General features: G+C 41.8%; 2 protein-coding genes across 3 annotated transcripts in view; both read right to left on the reverse strand.

The window, feature by feature from the left end:
* LOC128582409 (transmembrane protease serine 11G-like) overlaps positions 1-14961 on the reverse strand; it is a 56966-nt gene extending 42005 nt beyond the window's left edge. Inside the window, exon 1 of one of the 2 annotated variants that reach the window (XM_053587247.1) lies at positions 14874-14961. Coding sequence is in view for 1 of the 2 variants with exons in the window: in XM_053586681.1 (XP_053442656.1) it covers positions 14874-14881 (8 nt within the window). In the remaining variant the exon portion in view is untranslated. The remainder of the gene's footprint in view (positions 1-14873) is intronic. The other variant, XM_053586681.1, reaches the window with a different exon arrangement.
* Positions 14962-20221: 5260 nt separating this feature from the next.
* LOC128587891 (transmembrane protease serine 11F) overlaps positions 20222-27720 on the reverse strand; it is a 49728-nt gene continuing 42229 nt past the window's right edge. Inside the window, exons 8-10 of the mRNA XM_053594363.1 lie at positions 26093-26352; positions 24506-24648; positions 20222-23276 (exon numbers count right to left, since the gene is read on the reverse strand). Coding sequence (XP_053450338.1) covers positions 23118-23276; positions 24506-24648; positions 26093-26352 — 562 coding nt within the window. The 3' untranslated portion in view covers positions 20222-23117. The remainder of the gene's footprint in view (positions 23277-24505; positions 24649-26092; positions 26353-27720) is intronic.

A 27720-nucleotide genomic window follows, 5' to 3' on the forward strand; every position in this document is an offset into this window, starting at 1 on the left:
ATAACATTCATCAAGTACTGAGTTTGATCTATTAGCTGTATTTTCCCTAATATACATTAAAATAAATCTTAGCTGAAATCATCTCATATATCACCAGCAGTTTCAGTACTGGTCTTTCAGGTAATGCTGCTGAAGTGCATTGTTTATACCTTTGCTTAACATCAGCTCAGCTCCGGGCTGTCTTATATTTGCTGCTCACTTACTGCTCTCTCTCTTTCCCTTACTGTTGCCTTTAACACTCTTTCGTGTATTACAAGTCCTGTTTTGAGAGCAATTGAGTACATTTCTGTGACTGTTGTAGAAATAAAGCAGCATTGAGCTTATGATATTGTTACGTAGATTCTTGGTTGGTATACAAATATTCTCAGTATTTCCTCATTATGACCCCTATGAATGAGCCTGAAATTTTCTGTTTAATTTATTCTGAAGATCAAGACTGGATTTTAACTCAGTCAATACCTAGAAAATTTGTATGGCTAATAAATTAAGAAAAGGAAATAGCCTGTGCATAATTTTGTGAACTACCATTAGCTGTGGACGGAATGGGTCTAGTAATTTCAGGTTACAAACTGACCTTTTATAAGTCTATAAAACAGAATTGTTATTATACATTCTTTACTCCTACAGGGACATTTTAAATATCATGATCTTGGCTTATTTTTAGTCTTTGCCATCATATTTTAAAATGACAAAAACGTCATATGCAGGCAAAGCTCATCAAAAGAAATTCTAAGTAATTTGACTACTAAGGTTATACATTTTGTTTATCCAAGTTTCATTAAAAATAAAAGTCAAATGGCAAACTGGAAGTTAAATATTACTAATAGATAAAGGGGTAGATGAGTTTGATGACACAAATAAAAACATATTGAATATGCACTCCTTTTACTCAGGCAATCTTACTCTACTGTGAAATGGTGGCAGTCTGTCCTAGCCCTAGGCATTGCTAACCTCTGGCTTTATGCAGGTGAGGAAGCCGGCACTCGGCCAAACTCACCTTTTTGTTCTCAGTTCCTGAAATGTGGTAGGCATGTAAGAGTTTTTTAAATTGAAAGACTAGAAGCAAGAAAAACCCAGAAAAGAATTCTAAAAAGACTCACCTGTAAGGTACAAAGAAAGGATGCAGGAGCTTGAATATCAGAGAAAATAATGAAAAGCTTGGAAGAAATAAAGAAAAGAACAAGTACAGGAACAATGATAAAAAGAAGCATTCAAGGAGGGACTGACTCCGAGTGTTGAATGTCACTGGGAAATCCAATGAGATGAAAATCTAGATTATCCACTGAATTAAGCAACGGGGAATCACAGGTGATCATGACAGGAAAGGGACAGCAGAAGGGCCTCAGGTCAAACATCTGTGAGCTGGAGAAAATATCGGAAACGAGGGAGTGGCACAGTAAGTCTCAATAATAGTTTTTCATGAGTCTGACTGTGAATGGAAAGAGAGATGAGTCATCAAAGTACATGGAATTAATGGAGTTTTTTTTCTCCTTTTTTGAGACACAGTTTCACTATGTTGCCCTTGGTAGAGTATTCTGGCATCACAGCTCACAGCAACCTCAAACTCTTGGGCTTAGGTGATTCTCTTGCCTCAGCCTCCCGAGTAGCTGGGACTATAGGTGTCTGCCACAACACCCCCGCTATGTTTTGATTATCGTTGTCATTGTTTTTTTTTTTTTTTTTTTTTTGTAGAGACAGAGTCTCACTTTATGCCCTCAGTAGAGTGTCATGGCATCACACAGCTCACAGCAACCTCCAACTCCTGGGCTTAAGCGATTCTCCTGGGACTACAGGCGCCCGCCACAATGCCCGGCTATTTTTTGGTTGCAGTTCAGCTGGGGCCGGGTTTGAACCCGCCACCCTCGGTATATGGGGGCGGCGCCTTACCGACTGAGCCACATGCACCACCCGCCGTTGTCATTGTTATTTAGCAGGCCCAGGGTGGGCTCAAACCCACCAGCCTTGGTGGATGTGGCCAGTGCCTTATTCACTGAGTTATGGGCACCGAGCTGAGAATTTTTGTTTCCTTGTGGATGGGCAGTTTTGTATGTATAGGCAATTGTGTAAACTCATCCGTGGGTATTCTGAGGTTGGAAGAAAGATTGTGCTCAAAGCATATTTGAAAGTCATAGATTCTAAACTATTAGGGCTCCCCATGAAATTACCTTTTGAGCAGGTCAAAGTGGTCATATACTGACCCTTTCACATGGTTCAACCTAACAGACTGGGGAACATGGGCACTTTTGAGAATGTGAGCAGCTCCATGTATGTTTGTTGGTTTGATGTCAGGAAGTTGAAAGAACTCTCATCTAATTTATCGATTACATTATCTCTTTGATGTAGCAGAAAGATGAGAAGGTGGATGATGAGGAATAGAGATTTGAAGAAGCTGGAGAAGTTAGAACAGCCATCATGGAGAACAGACTAAGAAGCTGTAGCAGAAACAGGGGAGAGTCAGGGGCTTGGGGAAGAGGGGCGTCCCCATGTGTGCGAGGTTCCTGCAGCATCCCCAGGGGACTGGAGGAAGTTAACCATTTCCAGAGGGCTGTATTGTACCTGGAATTTAGCCAGTAAGAATGAAAAAAAAAAGGATGTGGGGCAGGACAGTTTAGTGGAGTTTAAGACATTGTTAAAAAATTTGATTAAATAATTAACCTAAGGATGACAGGAGAAGCAAAGAGGAGTTTGTCTCTGTGTGTGTGTGTGTGTGTGTGTGTGTGTGTGTGTGTGTGTGTGTGTGTATGTGTTGAGAGTGGCAACTGATGGGTATGAAGAATTTAAAGATTAGAAGAGTCAGTGAATTAATTAAAAAAAAAAACCTGATGCATTAAAAGTGACTAAGACAGCTAAGAAAAAAAGAGGTTAGAATAGCAACAGAAGTTCAGAGTTATGATTCAGATAGAGTCATTCTAAGTCATCACAATGTCCAGGATGTGGAATGAGAGTGGTATTTCACAGGAAGATTACATAGATAAGGAGATCCAGGAAATGCCTTACTAGGGTGTTGAACATCAACTACAGAAGCTCTGATGCTACTGAGCACAAATGCAGAACTGAAAGGTCAGACTCCTTTCGGAGGGTGGGGGAACAAGAAACCTTTACCTGAGGAGGCTGTAAAATGCTACATTCTACTGGAGAGACATATATTTCAACTACCCAGAGGAATAGAGAATAGTCTTTGATGAAAGAAATTTAGGATTAGAGGAGTTAATTAACCATGAGATGACATTTCAAGAATTGTTAAAGGGTTTGTGCAGAGAATTTATGTTAAGGAAACAATGTTGAGTGTATAATAATCAGCGAGAGGACTGCTCATTATTACAGGTGGCAGCGTCTGCAGGGTGCTTGGAGCACAGCACTGACTTCTGTGTGTAAACCTTTACCAAGATGGAAATTGTTTTTAATTAAAGAATATGTTTAAATTAAAGATTGTCGAGGCACAGCATGATGGTGGATGGGAAGGACGTTTCGTTCAGCTCTCCTGGAACAACAGGTGAGAGTGAGTGGGCTAGACCATTCCCGGTGTGGAATATTGGTGTGGAGTGGCAATTTGGGGTGTGCAGTAAGGTGGCCAATTACTGGACTTAGAGTATAATCCAGAGCTGCGGAGACCGCCAGGTAAGTTTCTGTGTGGTGGCTGCAGTGGAGGGGGTCAGCGGCAGCAACCAGCACTCCCCACACTCCCATGAAGGATTACAGTTCCCAGTTCATGGGGAAACTAGGTGTTGTGTGGAAAGACTGGTGAAGTGTGGACTTCTGAGAGGAATTAGGTGGCCAGGGTAGAGGTGCTGTCTGGTGTGGCACCACCACAGCTAGGCAGCAGCAGGAGAGACACTCAGATGGGAAAGCTCTCAGGTAGGAAGAAGCCATTGTTTTAAAATTTGGGAGATGGCAGTTGCCATAGGCACCTTTTTGAGCTGGCCATGCACAACAATTTGAGTCTCACTGGCAGACAATTGTCCCATACTCGGAACTGGCCCAGAGTGTCCTGCATTTCACGGGAACTGTTGTGGGGAGAGTTTGTGGAACCTTGCCTGTGAAGATTTTTTGACATTGGTGGAATGAACAGTTCAGCGGGGTCTAGGTGCCAGGGGAGTGGTCAAACAGACACCAAGAACAGTCTAAGCTGGGAAACAGGTATAAGCCTGGGAACCACTCACAGCACCACCTGGTGTCTAGAAAGCATATTGCAACATAAATATATTCCTACTAAAGTCGATCTCTAAGGTATATATAGTTCTATGTTTTTACATATATATAAATAATTTTATTGTATTTTTCTCTCTTTGCTCATCCTTTTTACATTTTTTCTTTTTTCTTTCTTGTAGGAGTTATTGTTAAAATTTTTAAAAATTATTATTTTTTTCCTCTGCTTCCATTTTTTTTTTTTTTTTTAACAGAGTCTCACTATGTTGCCCTCAGTGGAGTGCTGTGGTGTTGCAGCTCACAGCAACCTCTAACTCTCTTGGGATGAGTGGTTCTCTTGCCTCAGCCTCCTGTGGGCTGGGGCTGCAGGCACCCATCACAGTACCTGGCTGTTTTTTGATTGTGGTTGTCATTGTTGTTTGGCGGGCCCTGGGCCAGGTTTGAGCCCAACAACTCTGGTGTGTGTAGCTGGTGCTCTGGCCACTGGGCTACGGATGCTGAGCCCTCCCCTTTCTCTTATGGTTGCTGAGAGTGCTTACATCAGGCTTTTTGAGTTTTTTTTTTGTTTGTTTGTTTTGTTTTTGATTGTTTGTGTGTCTCTGTGTCTGTTTTATTTTGTTGTTGTTGTTGTTTGTTTGTTTTTTAGTTCATTTTGCTTCAATGTGCCTTGTGTTCTGCTAATAGAACACAAGCCTCGGGTTATTTTCCCTAACTCCAATTTTTACATTCAACAAGAGCAAAGGATAGTGGGGCATGATAGCTGATTAAAGCTTGGCTTTCAAAAGAAGTTCCCATCCAGAGGGAGAGATTATGGCCAGAAAGAACCCAACAAAGCTAAAGGGTGGGAGCTGAGTTGAGAGAAGAGATTGATTACTGTATATCTTCCCTGCTGAGGCAAGCTGTGACTCCAAGGAAACAAATTTCAGGTACAGAACCCACTCCAAGGAGGAAACATGTCCATCCCCTCCCCCAGGAGAGTTGCTTGCTGTGGGATTTCTACTAGTGAGTGGTGAGCTGAGGTCCTCTTCTCTCACCCCACAGGAGCGAGTTGCTGGAAACTGGGACTCCTTCTCCAGAGAGTCCCTGATGTGACGTTGGGCATTTTCTTGTCTGGCATGAGGGTTGAACAAATATTTTCCCTGCCACTTTGAATTCCCACCGTCTACCCTTCCCCTGGCCTGGTGGTCTAGAAGCCCAACCCCTGCAGAGACCAGAACATTCGTGGTTCTTTGTTAAGACTGAGCATTACTCAGTCTGAGGTAGTGCAGCTATGCTATAACTGTGAATCTGGTAACAGTGCAGAAAGGCACAGGGGGGAAGGTGTCTGGCTTGGCTCTGAGAAAGTGCAACTCAGCAGCAGGTGGAGGCCTGGGTCTCCGCACGACAGGTGGAGGCTTGGGAACCACTGAGGTACAGGAACCCAAGTGGAGACACCTCCCACTTAGCAGCAGCATTAATAGAGTGATCCCACAAGGGTCAAATTTTGGATAGACACCTCCCCAATTCTATGGGCTGCCAAAGGGAGCTAGACCTTGCATTGCAGGGATACCAGAAGAGTAGAGTGGCTGGGGGGGAGGCACAGTCTCTGAGGGTGAAAAACATTTATTGCTTTGTTAACCTCTGGTTTTAAATGAGCTCAGGTGAAACACTCCCCAGTTTCCATTGAGTACCTGAGGTAATCAGACTTCAACTCCCCCAGATGGCTGGTGGCAGGGTGTGGTCACTCGACCGACAGGCATTGACTTCCCTCTGACTCTGGCAGGCCCAAATCCCTGGCTCATTTGCTCTTTGGAGGGAACTAGGCCACAGCCCTGTGGGGCTACCAGTGCCTGGGTGTGATGAAGGAGGCACCAGCCCCCCGGAATATTTTGCTGGGCAGGCCTTTCTGACTCCACAGAGCACCGGAGTAAGTTACACTTGAGCTGCCAGTGGACACCCGCTACCTGGATGCTGAAGACCTTTTTAACTCTCCCACCCGATCTGTGTTTGTGTTGACCAGGGCAATTGGTTTGGAACTCTTGACCTGGGCTGATCACCCAGGGACCCACAAAGGTTGTAGCCTGCTTGTGTTGTTGTGGGAGTGTGGGATTCTCCTCTTCTAGTTGTCACCTGTGCAGAGGGTGGGGGTGTCTAAGTTGCTTATATATCTCCACAGCTGAGATTTCAGCCCAAAGCCACTGATTCACTAGGATTGGAGAGACAATTGCTGAATATAGGTCAGAGCCATCTAGCCCCATCACACTAAGCAGGTCCCCAGAGTTTCAGGCTGTAGTACTCAATGAGACCTTTGTAAAGCTATAGGAGAAAAGCCACAATCACAAGTCCCAGTTCTTTGGTAAAGGGCTCGTTAATTACAACTCCAGGAGCCCTCAATTCAATTTCACCTTACCAGCTTCTTTAGCCAAATGGTGAAAAATAATCATGGGGCAGAATCAGCAGAAAAAATCTGGCAACATGAATAATCAGAGTAGATCAACTCCCCAAAGGAATGAAAAAGGAGACAAAACAAAAGACCCCATTCATAAACAAATGGCTGAGATGTCAGAAATCTAATTCAGAATTTGCATTGCAAATAAAGTTGGAGGTAAAGTTGGAATTAGAAATTCAAGGAGCAATTCAAAGATTTTGACACATTGAGGCAAAAACTTGCAGCCCTCAAAGATCTGAGAAATACAGCAGAATCCCTCAGTAACAGAATGGAGCAGGCAGAAGAAAAGATCTCTGACATTAAAGACAAAGTTTTTGAACTCTGCCAAATGCTCAAAGAGGAAGAGAAGTAGAGAGCAAAAACAGATCATTCCCTGAGAGAATTGTGCGACCACTCCAAAAGAGCAAACATTCACATTATAGGAATCCCTAAAGAAGAGGATGGTCCAAAAGGCCCAGATACTCTACTCCAAGAGATAGTTGAGGAGAACTTCCCAAGTATGGCAAGAGATACTGAAATTCAGATAGCAGACAGTTTCAGAACCCCAGACTGACTCAATCCAAATAAAATATCTTCTAAACACATTGTAATTAACTTTGCCAAAGTTAATATGAAGGAGAAAATCCTGAAAGCAGCCAGACGTAAGAAAATCATAAGCTACAAGGGGAAGAATATTAGACTGACTGCAGATCTCTCTGCTGAAACTTTTCAAGCCAGAAGATTAACAGAAGAGGATGGTCATCAACCTTCAATCTCCTAAAACAAAACAACTTTCAACCCAGGATCCTGTATCCAGCTAAACTGAGTTTCATTTATGATGGAGAAATTAAATACTTTAATGACATACACACATATTGAAGAAATTTGCAATAACCAAACCAGCTCTTCAGGATATTCTCAGATCCATCCTCCATAATGACCAGCACAATGCTCTACCACCAAAGTAAACTCACTCTGAAATTCTTGATAAAAACCCAATTTCCACAGTGGTGAAAAGATGTAAAATGTCCACTGGACTTTCGAAAAACTTGGCACCCAAAGTATTACCAGGCTTATCAATACTCTCAGTTAATGTGAATGGCTTAAATTGTCCTCTTAAGAGGGACAGGTTGGCTGACTGGATACAAAAACTCAGGCCAGATATCTGCTGCATACAAGAATCTCTTCTTACCTTAAAGGATAAATATAGACTTGGGGTAAAGGGATGGACATCAGTAATCCAGACAAACGGAAATCAGAAAAAAGCAGGGGTGGCAATTTTATTTGCAGATACATTAGACTTTAAACAAAAGTAAGGAAAGACAAGGATGGTCACTTCATATTTGTTAAGGGAAACACTCAACCTGATGAGATGTCAATTATTAACATTTATGTGCCCAACCAGAATGCTCCTCACTTTATAAGGAAGATCCTAACAGACATAAACAATTTAATATCTTTTAGCACCATAATAGTTGGAGATTTTAACACCCCTTTGACAGTGTTGAATAGATCCTCCAATAAGAAACTAAGCACATAAATTTTGGACTTAAACTTCACCATACAACAATTGAATTTAACAGACATCTATAGAACATTTCATCCTAACGAAACTGAATACATATGCTTCTCATCAGCCCATGGAACATCCTCCAAAATTGATCACATCTTAGGTCACAAGTCTAATCTCAGCAAATTTAAAAGTATAGAAATTATTCCTTGTATTTTCTCAGATCATCACATAATAAAAGTTGAACACACAAATAACAGGTATCTGCATACTTATACAAAGACATGGAAACGAAATAATCTTATGCTAAATGATAGCTGGGTCATAGATGAGATTAAGAAGGAAATTGCCAAATTTTTGGAACAAAGCAATAATGAAAACACAAATCATCAGAACCTGTGGGATATTACAAAGGCAGTCCTAAGAGGGAAATTTATAGTGTTGCAAGCCTTCCTCAAGAGAACAGAAAGAGAGGAAGTCTATAACTTAATGGGACATCTTAGGCAACTGGAAAAGGAAGAACATTCCAATTCCAAATCCAACAGAAGAAAATAAATAACTAAAATTAGAGCAGTATTAGATGAAATCGAAAACAAAAGAATTATTCAAAAGATCAATGAATCAAAAAGTTGGTTTTTTGAAAAATTGAACACAATTGATAAACCTTTGGCCAACCTAACCAAATAGAAAATTAAAGTCCCTAATATTATCAATCAGAAATATCAAAGGCAAAATAACAACAGACCCCTTAGAAATTCAAAGAATCCTTAAAGAATACTACAGAAAAATTTATTCTCAGAAATATAAAAATCTGAAAGAAATTGACCAATACTTGGAAGCACACCAACTTCCTAGACTTAATCAAAAAGAATTGGAAATGCTGAACAGATCTATATCAAGTACTGAAATAGAATCAACTGTATGAAATCTCCCAAGAGAGAAGAGTCTAGGACCAGTTGGCTTCACATCAGAATTCTACAAAACCTTATAAGAGGAACTAGTACCTATACTACTTAACCTTTTCCAAAACATCGAAAAAGAAGGAATACTTCCCAACACATTCTATGAAGCAAATATCACCCTGATCCCCAAACCAGGAAAAGACCCAGGGTGGCACCTGTGGCTCAAGGAGTGGGGTGCCAGTCCCATATGCCGGAGGTGGCAGGTTCAAACCCGGCCCCGGCCAAAAACCACAAAAAAAAAAAAAAAAAAAGACCCAACAAGAAAAGAAAACTATAGACCAATATCTTTAATGAACATAGATGCAAAAATATTCAATAAGATCCTAGCAAATAGAATCCAGTAACATATCAAATGAATTATACACCATGACAAAGTGGGTTTTATCCCAGGGTCTCAAGGTTGGTTGAATATACATAAATCTATACATATAATACATCACATAAACAAACTAAAAAACAAAGACCATATGATTCTCTCAATAGATGCAGAAAAACCTTTTGACAATATCCAGCTTCCTTTCATGATCAGAACACTTAAGAAAATAGGTAGAGAAGGGACTTTTCTTAAAATGATAGAGGCCATCTACAGCAAACCCAAAGCTAATATCGTATTGAATGGAGTAAAATTGAAAACATTTCCACTCAGATCAGGAACCAGGCAAGGGTTCCTATTGTCTCCATTGATTTTTAACATTGTAATGGAAGTCTTAGCCATCACAATCAGGCAAGAGAAGGCAATCAAGAATATACAAATAGGGTCAGAGGAGATCAAACTTTCACTCTTCACAGATGATATGATTTTATACCTGGAAAACCACAGGAACTCAACTACAAAACTTAGAAGTGATCAAGGAATACAGTAGCATTTCAGGATACAAAATGAATACTCACAACTCAGTAGCTTTCATATATATACCAATAATAGTCAAGCCAAAAAAACAGTCAAGGACTCTACTCCCTTTACAGTTGTGCCAAAGAAGATGAAATATTTGGAAATTTACCTAACCAAGGACGTGAAAGATCTCTATAAAGAGAAGTATGAAACTCCGAGAAAAGAAATAGCTGAAGATGTTAACAAATCGAAAAACATACCATGCTCATGGCTGGGAAGAATCAACATTGTTATAATGTCCATATTACCCAAAGCAATTTACAAATTTAATGCAATCCCTATCAAAGCACCACTGTCATACTTTAAAGATCTGGAAAAAATAGTACTTCATTTTATATGGAATCAAAAGAAACCTTGAACAGCCAAGACATTACTCAGAAATAAAAACAAATCAGGAGGAACAAATCAGACTTCAAACTATCAATCTATAGTGATCAAAACAGCATGGTACTGACACAAAAATAGAAAGGTAAATGTATGGAACAGAATTGAGAACAAAGAGATGACCTCAGACACTTATCATCATTTGATCTTTGATAAGCCCATCAAAAATATAAATTGAGGAAAGATTCCCTATTTAACAAATGGTGAGAACTGGCTGACGACTTGTAGAAGACTGAAACTGGACCCACACATTTCATCATTAACAAAAATTGACTCTCACTGGATAAAAGATTTAAACTTAAGATATGAAACTATAAAGATTCTTGGAGAGAGTGCAGGGGAAAAACTTGAAGAAATTGGCCTGGGAGAATATTTTATGAGGAGGACTCCACCAGGGCAATTGAAGCAACACATAAAATACATTACTGGGATCTGATCAAACTAAAAAGCCTCTGCACAGCCAAGAACATAGTAAGTAAGGCAAGCAGACAGCCCTCAGAATGGGAGAGGATATTTGCAGGTTATGCTTCTGACAAAGGTTTGATAACGAGAATCCACAGAGAACTCAATCTTATTAATAAGAAAAAAAACAAGTAATCCCATTTCATTGCAGGCAAGGAACTTGAATAGGAGCTTCTCTGAAGAAGATAGGAGCATGGCCTACAGACACATGAAAAAATGCTCATCATCTTTAATCATCAGAGAAATGCCAATCAAAACCACTTTGAGATATCATCTAACTCCAATAAGAGTGGCTCACATAACAAAATCCCCAAACTATAGATGTTGGCATGGATGTGGAGAAAAAGGAACACTTCTGCACTGCTGGTGGGAGTGCAAGCTAATATGTCCCTTTTGGAAAGAAGTATGGAGAATATGGGTGGCACTTGTGACTCTGTGAGTAGGGTGCTGGCCCCAAATACTGAGGGTGGCAGGTTTGAACCCGGCCCTTGCCAAACTGCAACAAAAAAATAGTCAGGAGTTGCAGAGGGCCCCTGTAATCCCATCTACTCAGGAGGCTGAGGCACGAGAATTGGCTAAGCCCAAGAGCTGGAGGTTGCTGTGAGCTGTGATGCCACGGCAATTTACCAAGGGCAAGAAAGTGAGACTCTGTCTCTCTCTCTCTAAAAAAAAAAAAAAAAGAAGTATGGAGAATACTCAGGGATCTAAAAGTAGACTGCTGTTTGATCCTGCAATTCCTCTACTAGGTGTATACCCAAAAGACAAAAAAATCACTTTATAACAAAAATATTTGCACCAGATTGTTCATTACAGCTCAATTCATAATAGCCAAGTCATGAAAGAAGCCCAAGTGCCCCTCAACCCATGAATGGATTAATAAATTGTGGTATATGTATACCACAATATACCATGGAATATTATGCAGCCTTAAAAAAAGATGGAGACTTTACCTCTTTTAGGTTTACATGGATAAAGCTGGAACACATCCTACGTATCTCAAGAATGGAAGAAAAATATCCAATGTACTCAGTACCATTATGAAACCAATTTACAATCACTCACACTTTCATATGAAGAACAGATCACAACTATGGCCCAGGATGAAGGAGGGAGGAGGAGGGACAGCCTGGTAGGGGGGAAGTCAAATCGAGGGAGGGTGAATGGTGGGATCACACCTATGGTGCTAATAGCAAGGGTTCATGGCAGATCTATTAAGTATAGAGTATAAATGTCTTCACACAATAATTATGTAAATGAGATGAGGTATATATTAACCAGTGCGATGTAAGCATTCATAATTCTATATGAAATCAGCACATTGTACCCTATATATGCATTAGTGTATACATGATCTATGTGTTTATATTTAATAAAAAAAATTTAAAAAATGATTGTCAGGACATTTTCCTGTAAAGATATATAACAATGGATTAATAAAGATGTGTTTGTTTTTTACATCTTATTTAAAATATATACGATTTTAAAAGAAAATATGAACATATGTGTTTCCATGTGTAAATGCATGCACATGTGTGTACACATATATTTGTATGTATACATTCTGATAAAGCTTTAATTACATTTTTAAACTTGGGATTATGCTCTGTCAGAGATAATAACTACTCCTGTTCAGTTCTGGGTTGCCCGCCTTCCCAGGCTTTTCTGCATCTGATCCTACACCTATACTAACAGTGCTGAGCTTTTGGAGCAGAGCCCAAAACGCCATTGCAGATCAAGGGAGTCTCCCATTCAAGGGACAAATTTGGTTTGTAGACTATAGTGACCAGTCCTTGTTTTTTGCACCTGTTTTTACTTGAAGTCTTTCTATGCTTACTCTTATAAAAGTCAAAATTTGCTTTTAATAGTCCATGTGGGAGACACCCTCATCTATAGGGAGGCAAGTAACTGAGTGAAGCACAGCTCTGCAATTTTTGTGTGAGGCAAACAGAAATGCAAAGTTACTCAAAGCCTCTTTTTAGGAATGAGGTAATCTAAGGAATCTATTTCATAGTTATTCATTTGTAGAAAAAAAATCAGTACTAAATACTATAAATGCAGCTACACTTATTTTTATCACTGTATTTAAATATAGAGTAGCTTACTGGAAAAGCGAACAAAATATTTCTGTGAAAAAGAAGTCTCTAAAGATGGCATGAATCTCACATTAGTCAGAGAAGATCTTAATGGCCAGGAGCTGGTGGGTTGCTGGTTGGAATGTAGTTGTTTCCAAATAAATGTGAAGAATAATCAAACAGTCCAACTGACATGTACATGCAAGCATTCTGCTAGGTACTGGCGTGCACAACAAAGAAAGAATACATTTTTTCAGATCACCCGCAGGGGAAAGAAACTAACAAATAAAGACCTCTGTGCAATTCAAATGAGAAACCCCCTGAGAGCTGATCAGGGGGAAGAGCGCAGAGCGTGTCAGCACCTCTCGCCGTCCCTCTCACCCTCTGAACCACAAGCTGAGGAAAACCAAACTCAGTGCTGCCAATATGTATAAAGTATTGAATAGAGAATGGTACCAAGCAATTTACAAAGATTTGGGACCTGTAGGGTAACTTTAAAAGTCTTGACAAAGGAAGGTAACCAGAAGGCCAAAGCATTTCTCCAAGTACTGAACAGATGCACATCTTTTACTCCCCCTAGGTTTTCATTTTACTCTATTTTTCCTGTCTCTCTCCTTTTATGACATTTTCTTCTGTCTATTTAGCTTCTGGTGTATTTATTTTGTTTTTAACTAGCTAATAGTACCTAACTGACATTCACATAAGCCCTAAAAGAAATTTACCCCATATGTTTTTTCATTGCTATGCCCCTGATGCCAAGAATGGTGCCCTAGCACGTAATAGTATCTGAATAAATGCATGACTGTTAAAGTTATTAAAGAAAAAGTGGATTAATTTGATTTTTTATTGGTATGGAGTCACTAACTTTTCTCTTTCAGATTAGAGATTCCTATTAAGAGAAATAATATTTTAATAATTATAATACTGTTTCTACTATCATCCATTTAAAAGGTAAATCTTATTGTGTACAAATCCTATAAATAAGATAAATTACATGTGAAGAGCTTTTTTGTGTGTTTTACTTTGTTTTGTGTTTCAACGACCTCAACCTTAATTTGTGGCTGTGAGTGAGCAGGTGTAAAGGGAACATCCCACATGGCTGCAAAGCATTAAATCTATTGTGAGGATTGTGGTCCAGAAATCTCTCTGTTTAACTGAATTTTATATACTGGATATATACAGATATCCAGTTATTACCAGTAAAAAGTTCAATTCTAGATAAACAGCACTAGGAAAGATATTTGTAATTCCTTCCTTATCTTGAACACTTTCTACTAATTGACCTTGTATTTGTAGATGGAGAATTAATCTTTAATAATGTCAAAAATGTAGAAAAATGTAGACTAGACCAGATAGGAAAGTGAGGGCTAAAAAGCATTCAAGATTTATTTCCTGTAAACTTCCCTCAGATCTATTAATATACAAAAATGCTCACTTATTTATTCTCTTTTTTTATATTCTTATGCACAAATTATTTTTATATTGTTCTTCAATGTTTTTATCTTAAAAGGCAAAATATTTTTTAAGGATATTAAAATTCATATTTATTTTTTGAGGCTCAGTTATATTTATCAGCTGTAGAATGAGGATTAAACTATGATTTTCCTACACAACTTGGGTATTTTATCTCTTTTCTATGTGTCAGTTAAATGAATAATTTAGAAGGATCACGAGGGACATGTATTCTCAGCTCTGGACCGGAGATGAGAAGTACTTCCATCCATCCCACCCCATTCTGCTTCTACAAACTTATACAACCGCCTCAGGCTCTTGCCTGCCCTTCCTCGCGCTGTGACTGCCTGGTTCTCACATCCAATTTTCCAATTAATATTCAATGTATGAAACTATTCAAATATCAAATAAAATCATTAGCCTGGTTTCCTAAAATAAAAGGTGTTAACCTTAATATGTTATTACATTCTCCAATAAAAGTAAAGGAAAAAATTGATTAGACTCCCAAATCAGAATAATTTCCAATTTGCATTGGAACCCACAAGCATGAAACAAATCTTTCAAAACGAAACAAAATTAAACTTACTGATACATCACTCAGCTGAGAGCAAACTCCTCCAACCTCCCTGCTGCTCCCCGTTTCTGGTCAAATGAGGAGTGTCTTGGGCTTTGTCTCAGACTTGTGCGCTGACTAAAGTCAGAATACTTAAGGATTTAAAGAAACTAGTTTAACAAGTTGGGAAGGGTGAACGTTAACCAACAGTGCGGACTGAGGGGAAGAATCTCTTGGGAAGTCTCCTGAAGGAAGTGAGAATTTCCTGGTTCCGGGTAATTAAAATTAAGTGAGAAACAGTATTGAGTCAAAAACCCAGGCAGCAGCCGGTGATGCCTTCAGAGTTGGGGTTCGCCTTCCAGGAGGTGGCTGTGCCCCCAGTCCATCTGGTATAAATAATAAATAAATAAAAATAAATGTCAAAATACTAAGGGGGCACAGAAGTCTCTGATGTATGGACACTCTGTGGTGATTTCACGGTGCCCACTGCCAGGACAAGGCTCCTTGTGCGGATAGCTACGTCTGCGGCCCTAGACACCCCCTCCCCACCAGTCTGGGGCCCTCAACCCCTAGTCCTCCTGCCGAGTCTGGGGCCCTGGACCCCTCATCCTAACCCCGAGTCTGAGGCCCTCAACTCCTGGTCCTCCCTCTGAGTCTGGGGCCCCCACCCCTCCTCCTCCTGCCGAGTCTGGGGCCCCGGACCCATCGTCCTCCCTCTGAGTCTGGGGCCCCCACCCCTCCTCCTCCTGCCGAGTCTGGGGCCCCGGACCCATTGTCCTCCCTCTGAGTCTGGGGCCCCCACCCCTCCTCCTCCTGCCGAGTCTGGGGCCCCGGACCCATCGTCCTCCCTCTGAGTCTGGGGCCCCGGACCCATCGTCCTCCCTCTGAGTCTGGGGCCCCCACCCCTCCTCCTCCTGCCGAGTCTGGGGCCCCGGACCCATTGTCCTCCCTCTGAGTCTGGGGCCCCCACCCCTCCTCCTCCTGCCGAGTCTGGGGCCCCGGACCCATCGTCCTCCCTCTGAGTCTGGGGCCCCGGACCCATTGTCCTCCCTCTGAGTCTGGGGTCCCCACCCCTCCTCCTCCTGCCGAGTCTGGGGCCCCGGACCCATCGTCCTCCCTCTGAGTCTGGGGCCCCCACCCCTCCTCCTCCTGCCGAGTCTGGGGCCCCGGACCCATTGTCCTCCCTCTGAGTCTGGGGCCCCCACCCCTCCTCCTCCTGCCGAGTCTGGGGCCCCGGACCCATCGTCCTCCCTCTGAGTCTGGGGCCCCGGACCCATTGTCCTCCCTCTGAGTCTGGGGCCCCCACCCCTCTTCCTCCTGCCGAGTCTGGGGCCCCGGACCCATCGTCCTCCCTCTGAGTCTGGGGCCCCCACCCCTCTTCCTCCTGCCGAGTCTGGGGCCCCGGACCCATCGTCCTCCCTCTGAGTCTGGGGCCTCGCCTCTCGTCCTTTCTTTGCTCAGCTTCTGGCGCCCTTTGGATCTTCTGGAACCCTGTGCACCCTTCCCTTAGAGCTCACTTGCTAGTGAGAAACGTGTGCATTTTTCCACTGCTGAGAGCCTTCCTTCAGGGTAACGGGTCTCCAGTTCTATCCGTGTTGCTGTAAATGACTCATTTCATTCTTTCTGTGGCTAGGTAGTGGCCGCGTGTACATACAGACCACTTTTTCTTTATCCACTCTCGAGTTGATGGGCACTCAGGTGGATTCCACATCGTTGCAGATGTGAACGGTGCTGCAACGAACGTTCAAGGGCAGGTGTGTTTTGATAAAATGAGATCTTTTCCTCTGGGGAGAAACCCCCTAGTGGGATCATGGAGGGAATGGTGGGTCTACTTTTAGCTCTTTGAGGACTCTTTTCCACAGTGACCGCACTCATCGGCAGTCTCACCGACAGTGTGTGACATCTCTTTCTCTGCAACCACACCAGCATCTTTCCATTTTTGACTTTTTTGTAGTGGCCCTTTCTGTAATGGGTAAGGTGGTTTCATTGTGGTTTTAATTACCATTTTTCTGTTGATTAGTGATGTCAAACATTCTTTTCATATGTTTGTTGGCTATTTTTCTATACCTCTTTGAAAAAAAGTCTGTTCCTATCTTTTGCCTATTTTTGATAGGGTTGTTTGTTTTATTCTTGCTGTTTTGTTTGAGTTCTTTGCAGATTCTGGAAACTAGTACTTTGCCAGATGATAGCTGGGGAGTATTTTCTCCCCTTTTATAGGTTGCTGTTTACTCTGTTGATTCCTTCCTTTGCTGTGAAGAAGCTTTTTTAGTTTAACTAAACCTTATTTATTTATTTATTTTTGTAGCTGCTGTATTTGTCTTTGGTCTCAGTCACAAACTCTTTGCCTCAGCCTACGTCTAGAAGAGATTTTCCTAAGTATTTATGGTTTCATGCCTTACATTCAAGTATTTCATCTCTCTTGGATTAATTTTTGAATATGGAAAGATGTATAAAAATATATTAAAAACCATATTAAAAGCAAATAACCCCATTGAAAAGTGGGAAAAATATGTGAACTGATTTTTCTCAAAAAGGAGAGAGACGAATGGGTAGCAAACATGAACACATGCTCAATATCACTAATTTTCAGGGTAATGCAAAGTAAAGCCACAGTGAGACAGCACCTTCCTCCTGGCAGAAGTCCACTAAAAAGTAAAAAAGAATAGATGTTGGTGCAGTTGCAGTGAGATGGGAATGCTCATGCACTGTTGGTGGGAATGTGAACTAGCACACCTCTCTGGAGAGTAGAGTGGAATGTCCTCACAGGGCTGACCGCACACCCACCATTCAGTCCTGCAACCCCACTGCTGTGTATCTACCCAGAGGAAAAGAAGTCATTTTGTCAGAAAGATACCTGCACTCAAACATTTATCACAGCATTATTCCCATCTGTAAAGATATGGAACCGCACAAATGCCTATCAACTGCATGATCAACTCAGTAAGGTTTCCTAACTTTGGTACATCAGCGTCAACAGCTGTGTTCCTGTGAACGTGTGGTGGTGTCTTGCTGAGGAGTGTTCATGATTGTTGTTCTATGTTTTTGTGTGCTGTATGACAGCTCTGATGGCCAGTCCAGAAAGAGTTCCAAAATTGCTTTGAAGGGTGGACTAGGCACTGGTGTCACTGCACAGCTTCCCAAGGGGAGTGCCTCGAAGATAACTGTAGTGATACTCAGCAATGAGGTGTGCAGCACTTGTTCTAGGACAAGTTCACAAACTTAATTGTCAGACCTGGTATAGGAGTCTGTGGAGTCCTACTCGGCCATAAAAGGAAGTGAAATAATGTCATTTGCAGCAGCCCAAATGGAACTGGAGACCATTATCCTAAGTACCTCAGGAATGGAGAAACAATGCCTCGTTCTCACCTGTAAGCAGGAACTAAGGAGAGGTGTGGTCAGAAAAGGGGGAGTGAATGCTGGAAACCATTGAGGGAAGAAAGTGAGGTCAGGAGGGGGCTGAGGGACAGGCACCCACCTGCTGGGCCCCATGCATAGCACTCTGGTGGTGGCACACTGACAGTCCTGACTTCAGCATGACACAGTTCTCCAGGTCTCCACTGCATAGGCTCAGGCCTCAGCGTCCCCTGCACAGGGGACTGGTAGGCTGACTGAAATGTGCTCCGTGAGGGCTGACTCAGGACTGCTTTCGGTGTTTTCCACTCTCAGCTCTATAAGAGCATTAAAAATGTGCCAAGTAGGTTGATTACAGAGCCCATGGGCATGTTCTGGTAAAATACTCTTTAGATAAAATGAAGCTGAATTATATTTATTCTTAGAGCTATCAAGTTAATAGCAGTTAATTTTATTTGGCTGCTATTTTTCTTTTCTCAATAAATTAATATGAACCACATAAGCTGTATTGTATGTTTCTCATGAGAAAATGTTAAATATAATTTCAACCAAAAAGCAATTGTCTGCAAAATAACAAAACAACATTATAATAATGCTAGCATTCTTGAAAAACTTCTTTATAATTTTAACAAATGTGTTGCATTTCCTGTGTCAAGATCCATTTATAATAATCTACTTTGTACTTTTTGAGCAGGTTTTAAACATTCTCAGACTTTTTGACTTTACTATTCTATAAGAAAGCCTCACGGCAGCATTATAGGGAAGATGGATCAACATTCCATTTGTCAGCTTGAAGACAGTGGACCAAAGATGTGTTTCTTCTTTTTTAATCATGTGGAATGATTGCATTTTCTTCATTTCTTATTAGTTATAGTTAAAACTTTAAGGCAAGGAAAATATTAGAACTGTAAAACAACATTCACTGTAAGCATTTACAAAATTAGCTTAATCAAAACTTTTTAAAATTTCTTCATCACAGTGGGCTTCTATCGCTTTGTTTGTAAAAGATGCTCTACTAAGGCATTAAAAGAGCAAAGAGAAAAACAAATATTTGGTGCTTCAATAAGGTTCAAAATCTTTTGCTGCTTCTCCTCTTAAAATATGGGATGGATTTTTTTTTATTTGCACCATATTAAGGTTTTAAATTACTTCGTCTATTTAGTGTGGAGGATGAGAAAAGGGCGGCATAAGGAGTGAATTTAGGAAGCAAATCTTCCACAGAGTGTTTCATTAGCTTAGCAAATTTGTCTACACTAAATTCATTCTTCATTTCCTTAAAAATAGTTGAATATAGTTTTGGGTGAGTTGTCTTAATGGTAAAACTGGTTTGGTATAAACATATACTTTGCTGAATGCCATGTGGGTTTAGCTTTCCTTACATTTTTTAAATGTGGAAAGGGGAATCTGGTATGGCAATAGTCATTTTAACTTCAGTGATTTCTAGGTCTGCAACATTACTGACCAATGAGCCTGCATAGCTCAGCAGAGGAGAAGAGATCAGACTGGACACTAGGCACCTGGATCCTGTCCCCACACTGGCTGTGACTCACTGTAACCTGATACAAATTCGCAGGGCTTCCTTGCTCTAACAGCTGTGATTCTAAATTTCAAGCATCTGTAATAAATTGATCTTTCAATTCCATGATTGCATGAAAGAAGGCCTTGCACGCCCCCCTCTCTGTTCAATAAACATATTAACAAAGAAATAAGTTAGTTTAGTGGAAAGGGTAGATTCCTATTAATATATTTTTGTTGTTCTTTTTATGAATCATGCAGATTTCATAAAGAGATGGCTAACTATTGGCAAAAATTTAGGCCTAGCTTTGTTCTGGCATCATAAACTAACCCGTTAGTTCTCGTGGTACCAAATTCTGTTAAGATTCCACAGGGGCTGTGTCCTGTGTTACTTCTCATCAGCCTAATGGATTTGACCTTTTTTTTTTTTCTTTTAAATGAGTCAGATAAATTGTAGGATTTTTCTAAAGAAAAGATGTGAACGTTACTATAGCATCACCACACAGAAGGCAAAGCTTGGTTTTATTTTTGTTTTAAACCACAAATACATTTACAAAATTCACAATGTAATAACAATGTCAATACTGTTTAAAAAAAAAAAAGCAAACTTTTTTACAATCTTATGCATTTCTAGCATCACTTATGCTTATTTTGGTTTACAATAATATACTTTTCTTTTGGGGGGCCAAGTTTTAAACATCCTTTGACTTTTCAATTTTATCATTACTCATCTAGAAAGCCTTTCAGCTATGCCATGAGGTAGACAGCTGAATGTCCCATTTGGCAGATGAAAAATAGCAGGCAAAAAGTATTACACAATTTCTGTGAAACACTCAATAGGTCAGACAAACCTGAATAGGATGTATAAATTCTATTCAAAATCCACTTTTCTATTTGTTAGATTTAGTTACAGCTTTTTGTATTTGTCTTATTTGTGTTAAAATGTCATTAAAGTGAATAGAATTAAGTATTGAAATATTTAAATCAGTATACACAGTTTCACAGATACTTATTCACAAAAAGGCATCACAGTCTCATGAAACATAAATAAAATCACAAAAGCACATATCGACTGGTACAGGACTTACACAGAGGAAAGAGGTTTTTTCTTTGTAAACAGATTTGCTTTCCTGTATCTACTGAAGGAGATGTTTGATAGTAGAAAGCTCATCATCGTCAGGGCATCTCCAACATACTAAGTATTCTCAGAATGCTTCAGATACTTCTGTGCAGATTCAGGCTGTAGGAGTTGAAATTAGTTTAAGGAAGGATACACTTCCTTAATTTAAGTTTTTACTCTGTTTGCTTTTTTCCTGGTGCTATTTAGTTACTACTAGTCATCAACTCAGAAATTCGATGACATTTCCCTTTTAAAAGAGAAGTGTGAATGGATGAGAATGTGTCCATGTGTGTTTATGATATTTTGGTGAGACATAAATAATAGCAGGAGTTCTTTAGTTTTGTTTATCTTATGTACATATATTACATACAAACTCACATACATGTAAATTAAACTCCATCGCTAAAGAAATGGATGGGCCAGATTTTTCTTGATAAATTAGAGCAACAAACGCAGGCCTCACATGTTAGGTGTGGTGGCCAGCATGGCGAGCGTCTCTGTAATCACCACCACGGTGACAGACAGCCACGCCAGGCCGTGCCTGCTTGTCTGCAAGCACACAGCTCAAAATATATTAATGGGACAGAAAAGTGACTTTGAAACTCTAGTAGTTCACCTACATTGTTTTTTTAAAAGTATAGTAAGTGTTACTGAGTTCACATACTTTAACAGAGACCAACAGCAGCTAGTCCGTCCTGAGAGGCCCTCTGTGCAGACGCGGCTGCATGCCTGGTACTTGCATTTGATTCTCAAAGCAACCACATGAGGTGGGACCATGTTGATTCTCAGGGCAGCGATGGAAGAGCTAATGCAGAGATGCTGAGTAACTGGCACAAAACTCACAGCTCATGCAAGAGATGGCGATGGAGCTCCCACCACCACACCACCACCAGGCTTTGGGCTGTATTTAAACCCTAATTCATTCACTTTTTTGACAAAATTGAACTTGTTGATTTTTTTTTTTCTTTTTTAGAGACAGAGCCTCATTCTGTTCCCTGGGTAGAGTGCTGTGGTGTCACAACTCACAGCAACCTCAGACTCCTGGGTTCAGGTGATCCTCCTGCCTCAGCCTCCCAAGTACCTGGGACTGTAGGTACCTGCCACAATACTAGACTAGTTTTTCTATTTTTAGCAGAGATGAGGTCTCACTGTTGCTCAGGCTGGTCTGAGCTCAAGGGATCCTGCCTGGGCCTCCCAGAGTGCTGGGATTACAGATGTGACTCACCATGCCTGGCTGACTTTGTTGACCCTAAAACTTGCTGAAGCATTGATTCCCATATAGCAAATATTTATTTAGTGCCTAGTATACACCAGGCACTGTCCTAAGGGTTTTATGCAAATCAGCTCTCCAACCTAATGTTCTTATAGAAATTTGACCTTTCAGAAAGTTGAGGACTTTTAAAAGTGCTAGTTACCATATGCTGAGGTAAATATCTTTAAATAAGTAATTGGACAGCTCATTCCACCAAAAATTAGAGTGGTTGTCCCATTGGTAATCATCTGAAGCCGGCTCTGCCAGCCTTCATACCCTTTTAATCCTCCTTGTACTCATGTAAGAGCGCTTCCAAGAGTCTTCCTTTTCTGTCTCTGGGCTGAACGCAATTTATGTCTGACTGGCACAATGTTGATAAAGAAAAAATCAGAAAAGTGCTTTTTAGAACCTGCTTCCTGAGGCCAGTGCTCGCGTGTGTAGTACAGTGTTGACAGCAAATTTAGACACATTTAAACACTTTTCTAATGTCAGTTCTTGTGGCTAATCATAATGCTCTGTGTTGCTAGCTGTGAGCCCACGTCACATCGCGAATGCCAGGGTGCCATCTTCTCTGTCCTGGCCGTTGAACATCCAACCATCAGCTCTAGAACGTGAAGCCCTGAATCCTCAGGAAACATTGCTCTGAGATTTTCACAAGCAGCATCCCTGGGGCTCCAGGCATCCCTGAGGTTAGATTTTGGCAGCCCTGGAAGCTCTTCATATCCTGTGGAACGTGACGCTCCTGTCATCCATGCAGGGAAAGTGCTGTCAAGTGCTTGCCTTACTAGGGAATGCCGCAGCAGTTTCCCTGGTGGGTGAGGAATTTGTGCTGTGATTCTCTGTTCTTTCTTCCCTCAGGTATGAGAGGGAGTTTGGTCATCTGTACATGAAGGCCATCTCGTGGCACTAGGTTTGGCTGGATCCGAAGAGTTTCCTGACATCCAGCAGAGCGCTTATACCAACCACATGAGCATAAATAATAAACAGTGTGCAGGAGTCCCAACTCCAGGTGCTGTAGACGACCTCTGGACGGTCCACCCTAGATGCCTGTCTTTGAGGTGATCCAGTCTCGGTATTTAGTCACCTCTGTGTAGACCCCAGGTTTCTTAGGAAGAGCACATGATTGTCCCCAACTTACGATGCCTACAATGTACCAAATGTCATGGTTGTCATAGACCAGAGGCCCACCGGAGTCACCCTGCAATGAAAGCAAGTGCATGTTTGAAATTGTTAACTCTACTTCAGTATCAAGGTCATTGTAATTATCCATCCTGCACAGAAAATAAAAGGGAAATTGGTACCCAGACCACACAGTCAGACTGTAAGTAGAGCAGGTCGTGGTTCTCTCAATTGAGTTAGAAGTTGGTGCTAAATTTTAAAACGCATTGCTTTGCTTTCTTAGAAAGGCTAACATTTACATGGAGGGTTTGCAGTATTTGTAGTTTAGCATCCTCGGGTCTGTTTGCTGAGGTGAAATGCAACATGTGTAAAATGGTGATGAAGATGAGGGATGTAGCCTTCAGAGGAGAGTTTCCTCTGTCTTTTGCTTTTATTTCAAAAAATAACAATAGAGCATAAAAGTAATTGTGTAGGGCGGCGCCTGTGGCTCAGTCGGTAAGGCCGGCCCCATATACTGAGGGTGACGGGTTCAAACCCGGCCCCGGCCAAACTGCAACCAAAAAATAGCCGGGTGTTGTGGTGGGCGCCTGTAGTCCCAGCTACTCGGGAGGCTGAGGCAAGAGAATCGCTTAAGCCCAGGAGTTGGAGGTTGCTGTGAGCTGTGTGAGGCCACGGCACTCTACTGAGGGCCATAAAGTGAGACTCTGTCTCTACATACACACACACAAAAAAGTAATTGTGTAAACCAGAAATAGGAAGCAATGGATTTTAATCTTCTAATCTATAAAATAGGTGTAATTATAGCAGTGCTCTTATAAATAATGTTTGAAAGGTGGTCAGTTTTTGGCTTGGCACATACTAACCACTCAATACTGTATTTTTTATTGTTTTAATTATTAAACAAACTTAGCTCTTGGTCAAATAGATGCCATTTCCTCCCCTCCCAGGTAAAATAGATGATGAGCTTAGACTAGTGAATATAAACTTTCCTTTCAGCTCAGCGCTCATAGCTCAGTGGTTAGAGTGTTGGCCACATGCACCAGGGTTGGTGGGTTTGAACCCAGCCCTGGCCTGCAAAACAAAAATGACAAAAACACCAAAAAAAATAGCCAGGTTTTGTGGTAGGTGCCTGCAGTCCCAGCTACTTGGGAAGCTGAGGCAAAAAATATTGCTTAAGCCCAAGAGGTTGAGGTTGCTGTGAACTATGACACCACTACCTCTACAGAGGGGGACAAAGTGAGATCCTGTCTCAAAAAAAAAGAAAAAGGAACTTTCCTCTCAATGTTTTGGCCTTGACTTTGGACTAACCTTACATGCGTCTACTTTCCCTTCCATGAATCCCGCACACAACATTCCTGGAGTGATGAGGCCATCATACACGTCCTTTCTGTTACACACATCAGTGCTTATGGTTTCCACCTGGGCTTGGCGAAGTTTGTTTTGTGTGGGTCCTATTACACAAAGAAACAAACAAATAAACACATGGAATGTTCTTCCAACAACAGTATCTAAGACATGGAAGACATGCTCCTATTTTCCTAGGAGCAAAAGCCCAAGATTCTTTTATTAACATTAATTATCACCCAATTTTATTTTCTTTGTCATAAACGTCTACTTGCAAGGAACCATAAATATGCATGCCCAGTATTTTGTCATATTTATGGGTCTTTCAAGGCTATTGGAAACCTTAAAACTATACATGAAATATTATATACACATATGCACATTTATTTTCCATAAGGAGAGGGTCTATAGTTTTTATTTGATTCTCACAGGGTTCAGAACACTGAACTGTTGTCCAGCTGCTATGTTTTCCAGGACCCCTGGAAGTTCACGGATATCCCCAAAGCTATGCAAAGCCAGGACACGGCTGTATGGACACTGCCCCCCGTCCCCCCCCCCCCCCGCAGTGTGTTGCTCACAGAGGGGTGTCACAGCACAGAGGAGAAATGCCTGCCTGGTGTGTGCCAGAGGCCTGATGCCAGCCCCATGTTGGATGTTGGGGGGTGGGTGGCAGTGGGCAGGGATTCTCCATGGGACACAGGAAAGAGGAGCTCAGGGCTTCTGGTGAAGCTGTGATGAGTGGCCCAGAGCAAGCAGTAGGGAAAGAAGATGAATAGAGACTTTCAAGAACCTCTCACAAAAAGTTGGACATGCATGGGGCGTTTGGCAAGATTTTTGCATAATAGAATTTTGTCAAAAGAAAACAGATAGATGAAGATACGTGTTAGCATATCTAGCTTACTGGGGATATCCTTGACAGGACCCTAAGTGTCTGTTATTTCTCACTTTGAACCATGCTGTTAATTTCTCTCTTTAGAGCAGAGTTCGAGATAGTAACATAGAAATCTTACATTCTGCTCTCTGCTTAAAAATTCTTAGACTTCTTGTCTCTTAACATCTCAGGAGGTGAGATGAAGGAAAAAATACAGATTCTATTAACTTACCCAGATGAAAATTCTCAGAACATTCACAACCCATTCTCATGTTTATATCCATTAAAAAGTTTTCATGAAATGAAAGAGGATTGAAATGCAGAAACAGCTGTCATGAGGACTGTGATTTAAAGTACATGCTGACCAGAAGCATGGACATCCAGGAGGCCACAAAGTGTACCCACTTACTCCTGGCACCACACTTTGTTCCTCCTCCTGTCACCTGCAGAGTCTGTCTCTTCTTCCACATTTGTCCCACCCCACTTTAACCACAGTTCCAGTCGGGAACTTAAAAGACCGGAGTTCTTTTACTTTGAGCCCACAGCTCCTCGTCCTACCCAGGACTACACAGCTTGGAAACATCACCATTACTTTTTTAAAAAACTGAAGAGGAATTTCTTAAAACTTGCAGCATCTTAAGCCATTTTTGTGCTAAGAAAATCAGATTGATACTACTCACCATCATCTACAATGGACCCAAATCCTGTGACAAACACACTTGTTTTAGGTGGCAAGGTTGTAGAGGGATCTGGGAGGCAAACTCTCTGGACTATATTTGAAAACTCAACCCGGGTGGTCAGCTGAGCCAAAGCAATGTCATTTTCGTTGGTCTCTCTGTGGTAGTTTTCATGAACAATAATTTTCCCCACATTCCTTTTCACTGCAGGTGGTGTGATAGTTGTACCAAAAGTAGCGATCCACTGACTTGGGTCTTTATTTCTGCAGAAAATTAAAGGGTAAGATTTATGATGCTTAACTTTATTCTCAAAAAAAAAAAAAATTGAGACTATATTTCTCCTCAGCTATCAGGAATAGTCTCCTAAATATTCCTTTGGTGAGAGAAATTGCAATTGATGAATTTATGGGGAAAAGAGTTCTTAAAATTGGTACAATTAATTGTGAATAATTAGTTAATTAGTATGTTTAAATTCCAATTTTTGAGTTCTTTATTTGCTAGCAACTCTTCAGGTGCTTTCTCTTTTCTAATTTCAAGGAACGGTGAAGAAACTAATTTTGATTTGTTTCAGATAATAAGCAGTGCTGAGCTGACCCAGAGTCAGGCCCTGCCCCACTCTCACTGCTGCCCCATGAGCCCAGTACTGCCCTATTCTCAATGCTCCCTGAAGTTGAGTCCTGCCCCACCTACACTGCTGCCCCCAATGTCAAGTCCTGCCCCACTCTCACTGCTGCCCCCATGTCAAGTCCTGCCCCACTCTCACTGCTACCCCCCAATGTCAAGTCCTGCCCCACTCTCACTGCTGCCCCCCAATGTCAAGTCCTGCCCCACTCTCACTGCTGCCCCCAATGTCAAGTCCTGCCCCACTCTCACTGCTGCCCCCAATGTCAAGTCCTGTCCCACTCTCACTGCTGCCCCCCAATGTCAAGTCCTGTCCCACTCTCACTGCTACCCCAATGTCAAGTCCTGCCCCACTCTCACTGCTGCCCCCAATGTCAAGTCCTGTCCCACTCTCACTGCTGCCCCAGTGTCAAGTCCTGCCCCACTCTCACTGCTGCCCCCAATGTCAAGTCCTGCCCCACTCTCACTGCTGCCCCCAATGTCAAGTCCTGTCCCACTCTCACTGCTGCCCCCAATGTCAAGTCCTGCCCCACTCTCACTGCTGCCCCAGTGTCAAGTCCTGCCCCACTCTCACTGCTGTCCCCAATGTCAAGTCCTGCCCCACTCTCACTGCTGCCCCCCAATGTCAAGTCCTGCCCCACTCTCACTGCTGCCCCCAATGTCAAGTCCTGCCCCACTCTCACTGCTGCCCCCCAATGTCAAGTCCTGCCCCACTCTCACTGCTGCCCCCAATGTCAAGTCCTGCCCCACTCTCACTGCTGCCCCCAATGTCAAGTCCTGCCCCACTCTCACTGCTGCCCCCAATGTCAAGTCCTGCCCCACTCTCACTGCTGCCCCCATGTCAAGTCCTGTCCCACTCTCACTGCTACCCCAATGTCAAGTCCTGTCCCACTCTCACTGCTGCCCCAGTGTCAAGTCCTGCCCCACTCTCACTGCTGCCCCAGTGTCAAGTCCTGCCCCACTCTCACTGCTGCCCCAATGTCAAGTCCTGTCCCACTCTCACTGCTACC

This window comes from Nycticebus coucang, chromosome 1 (genome assembly GCF_027406575.1).
Source record: "Nycticebus coucang isolate mNycCou1 chromosome 1, mNycCou1.pri, whole genome shotgun sequence".
Lineage (NCBI taxonomy): Eukaryota > Metazoa > Chordata > Mammalia > Primates > Lorisidae > Nycticebus > Nycticebus coucang.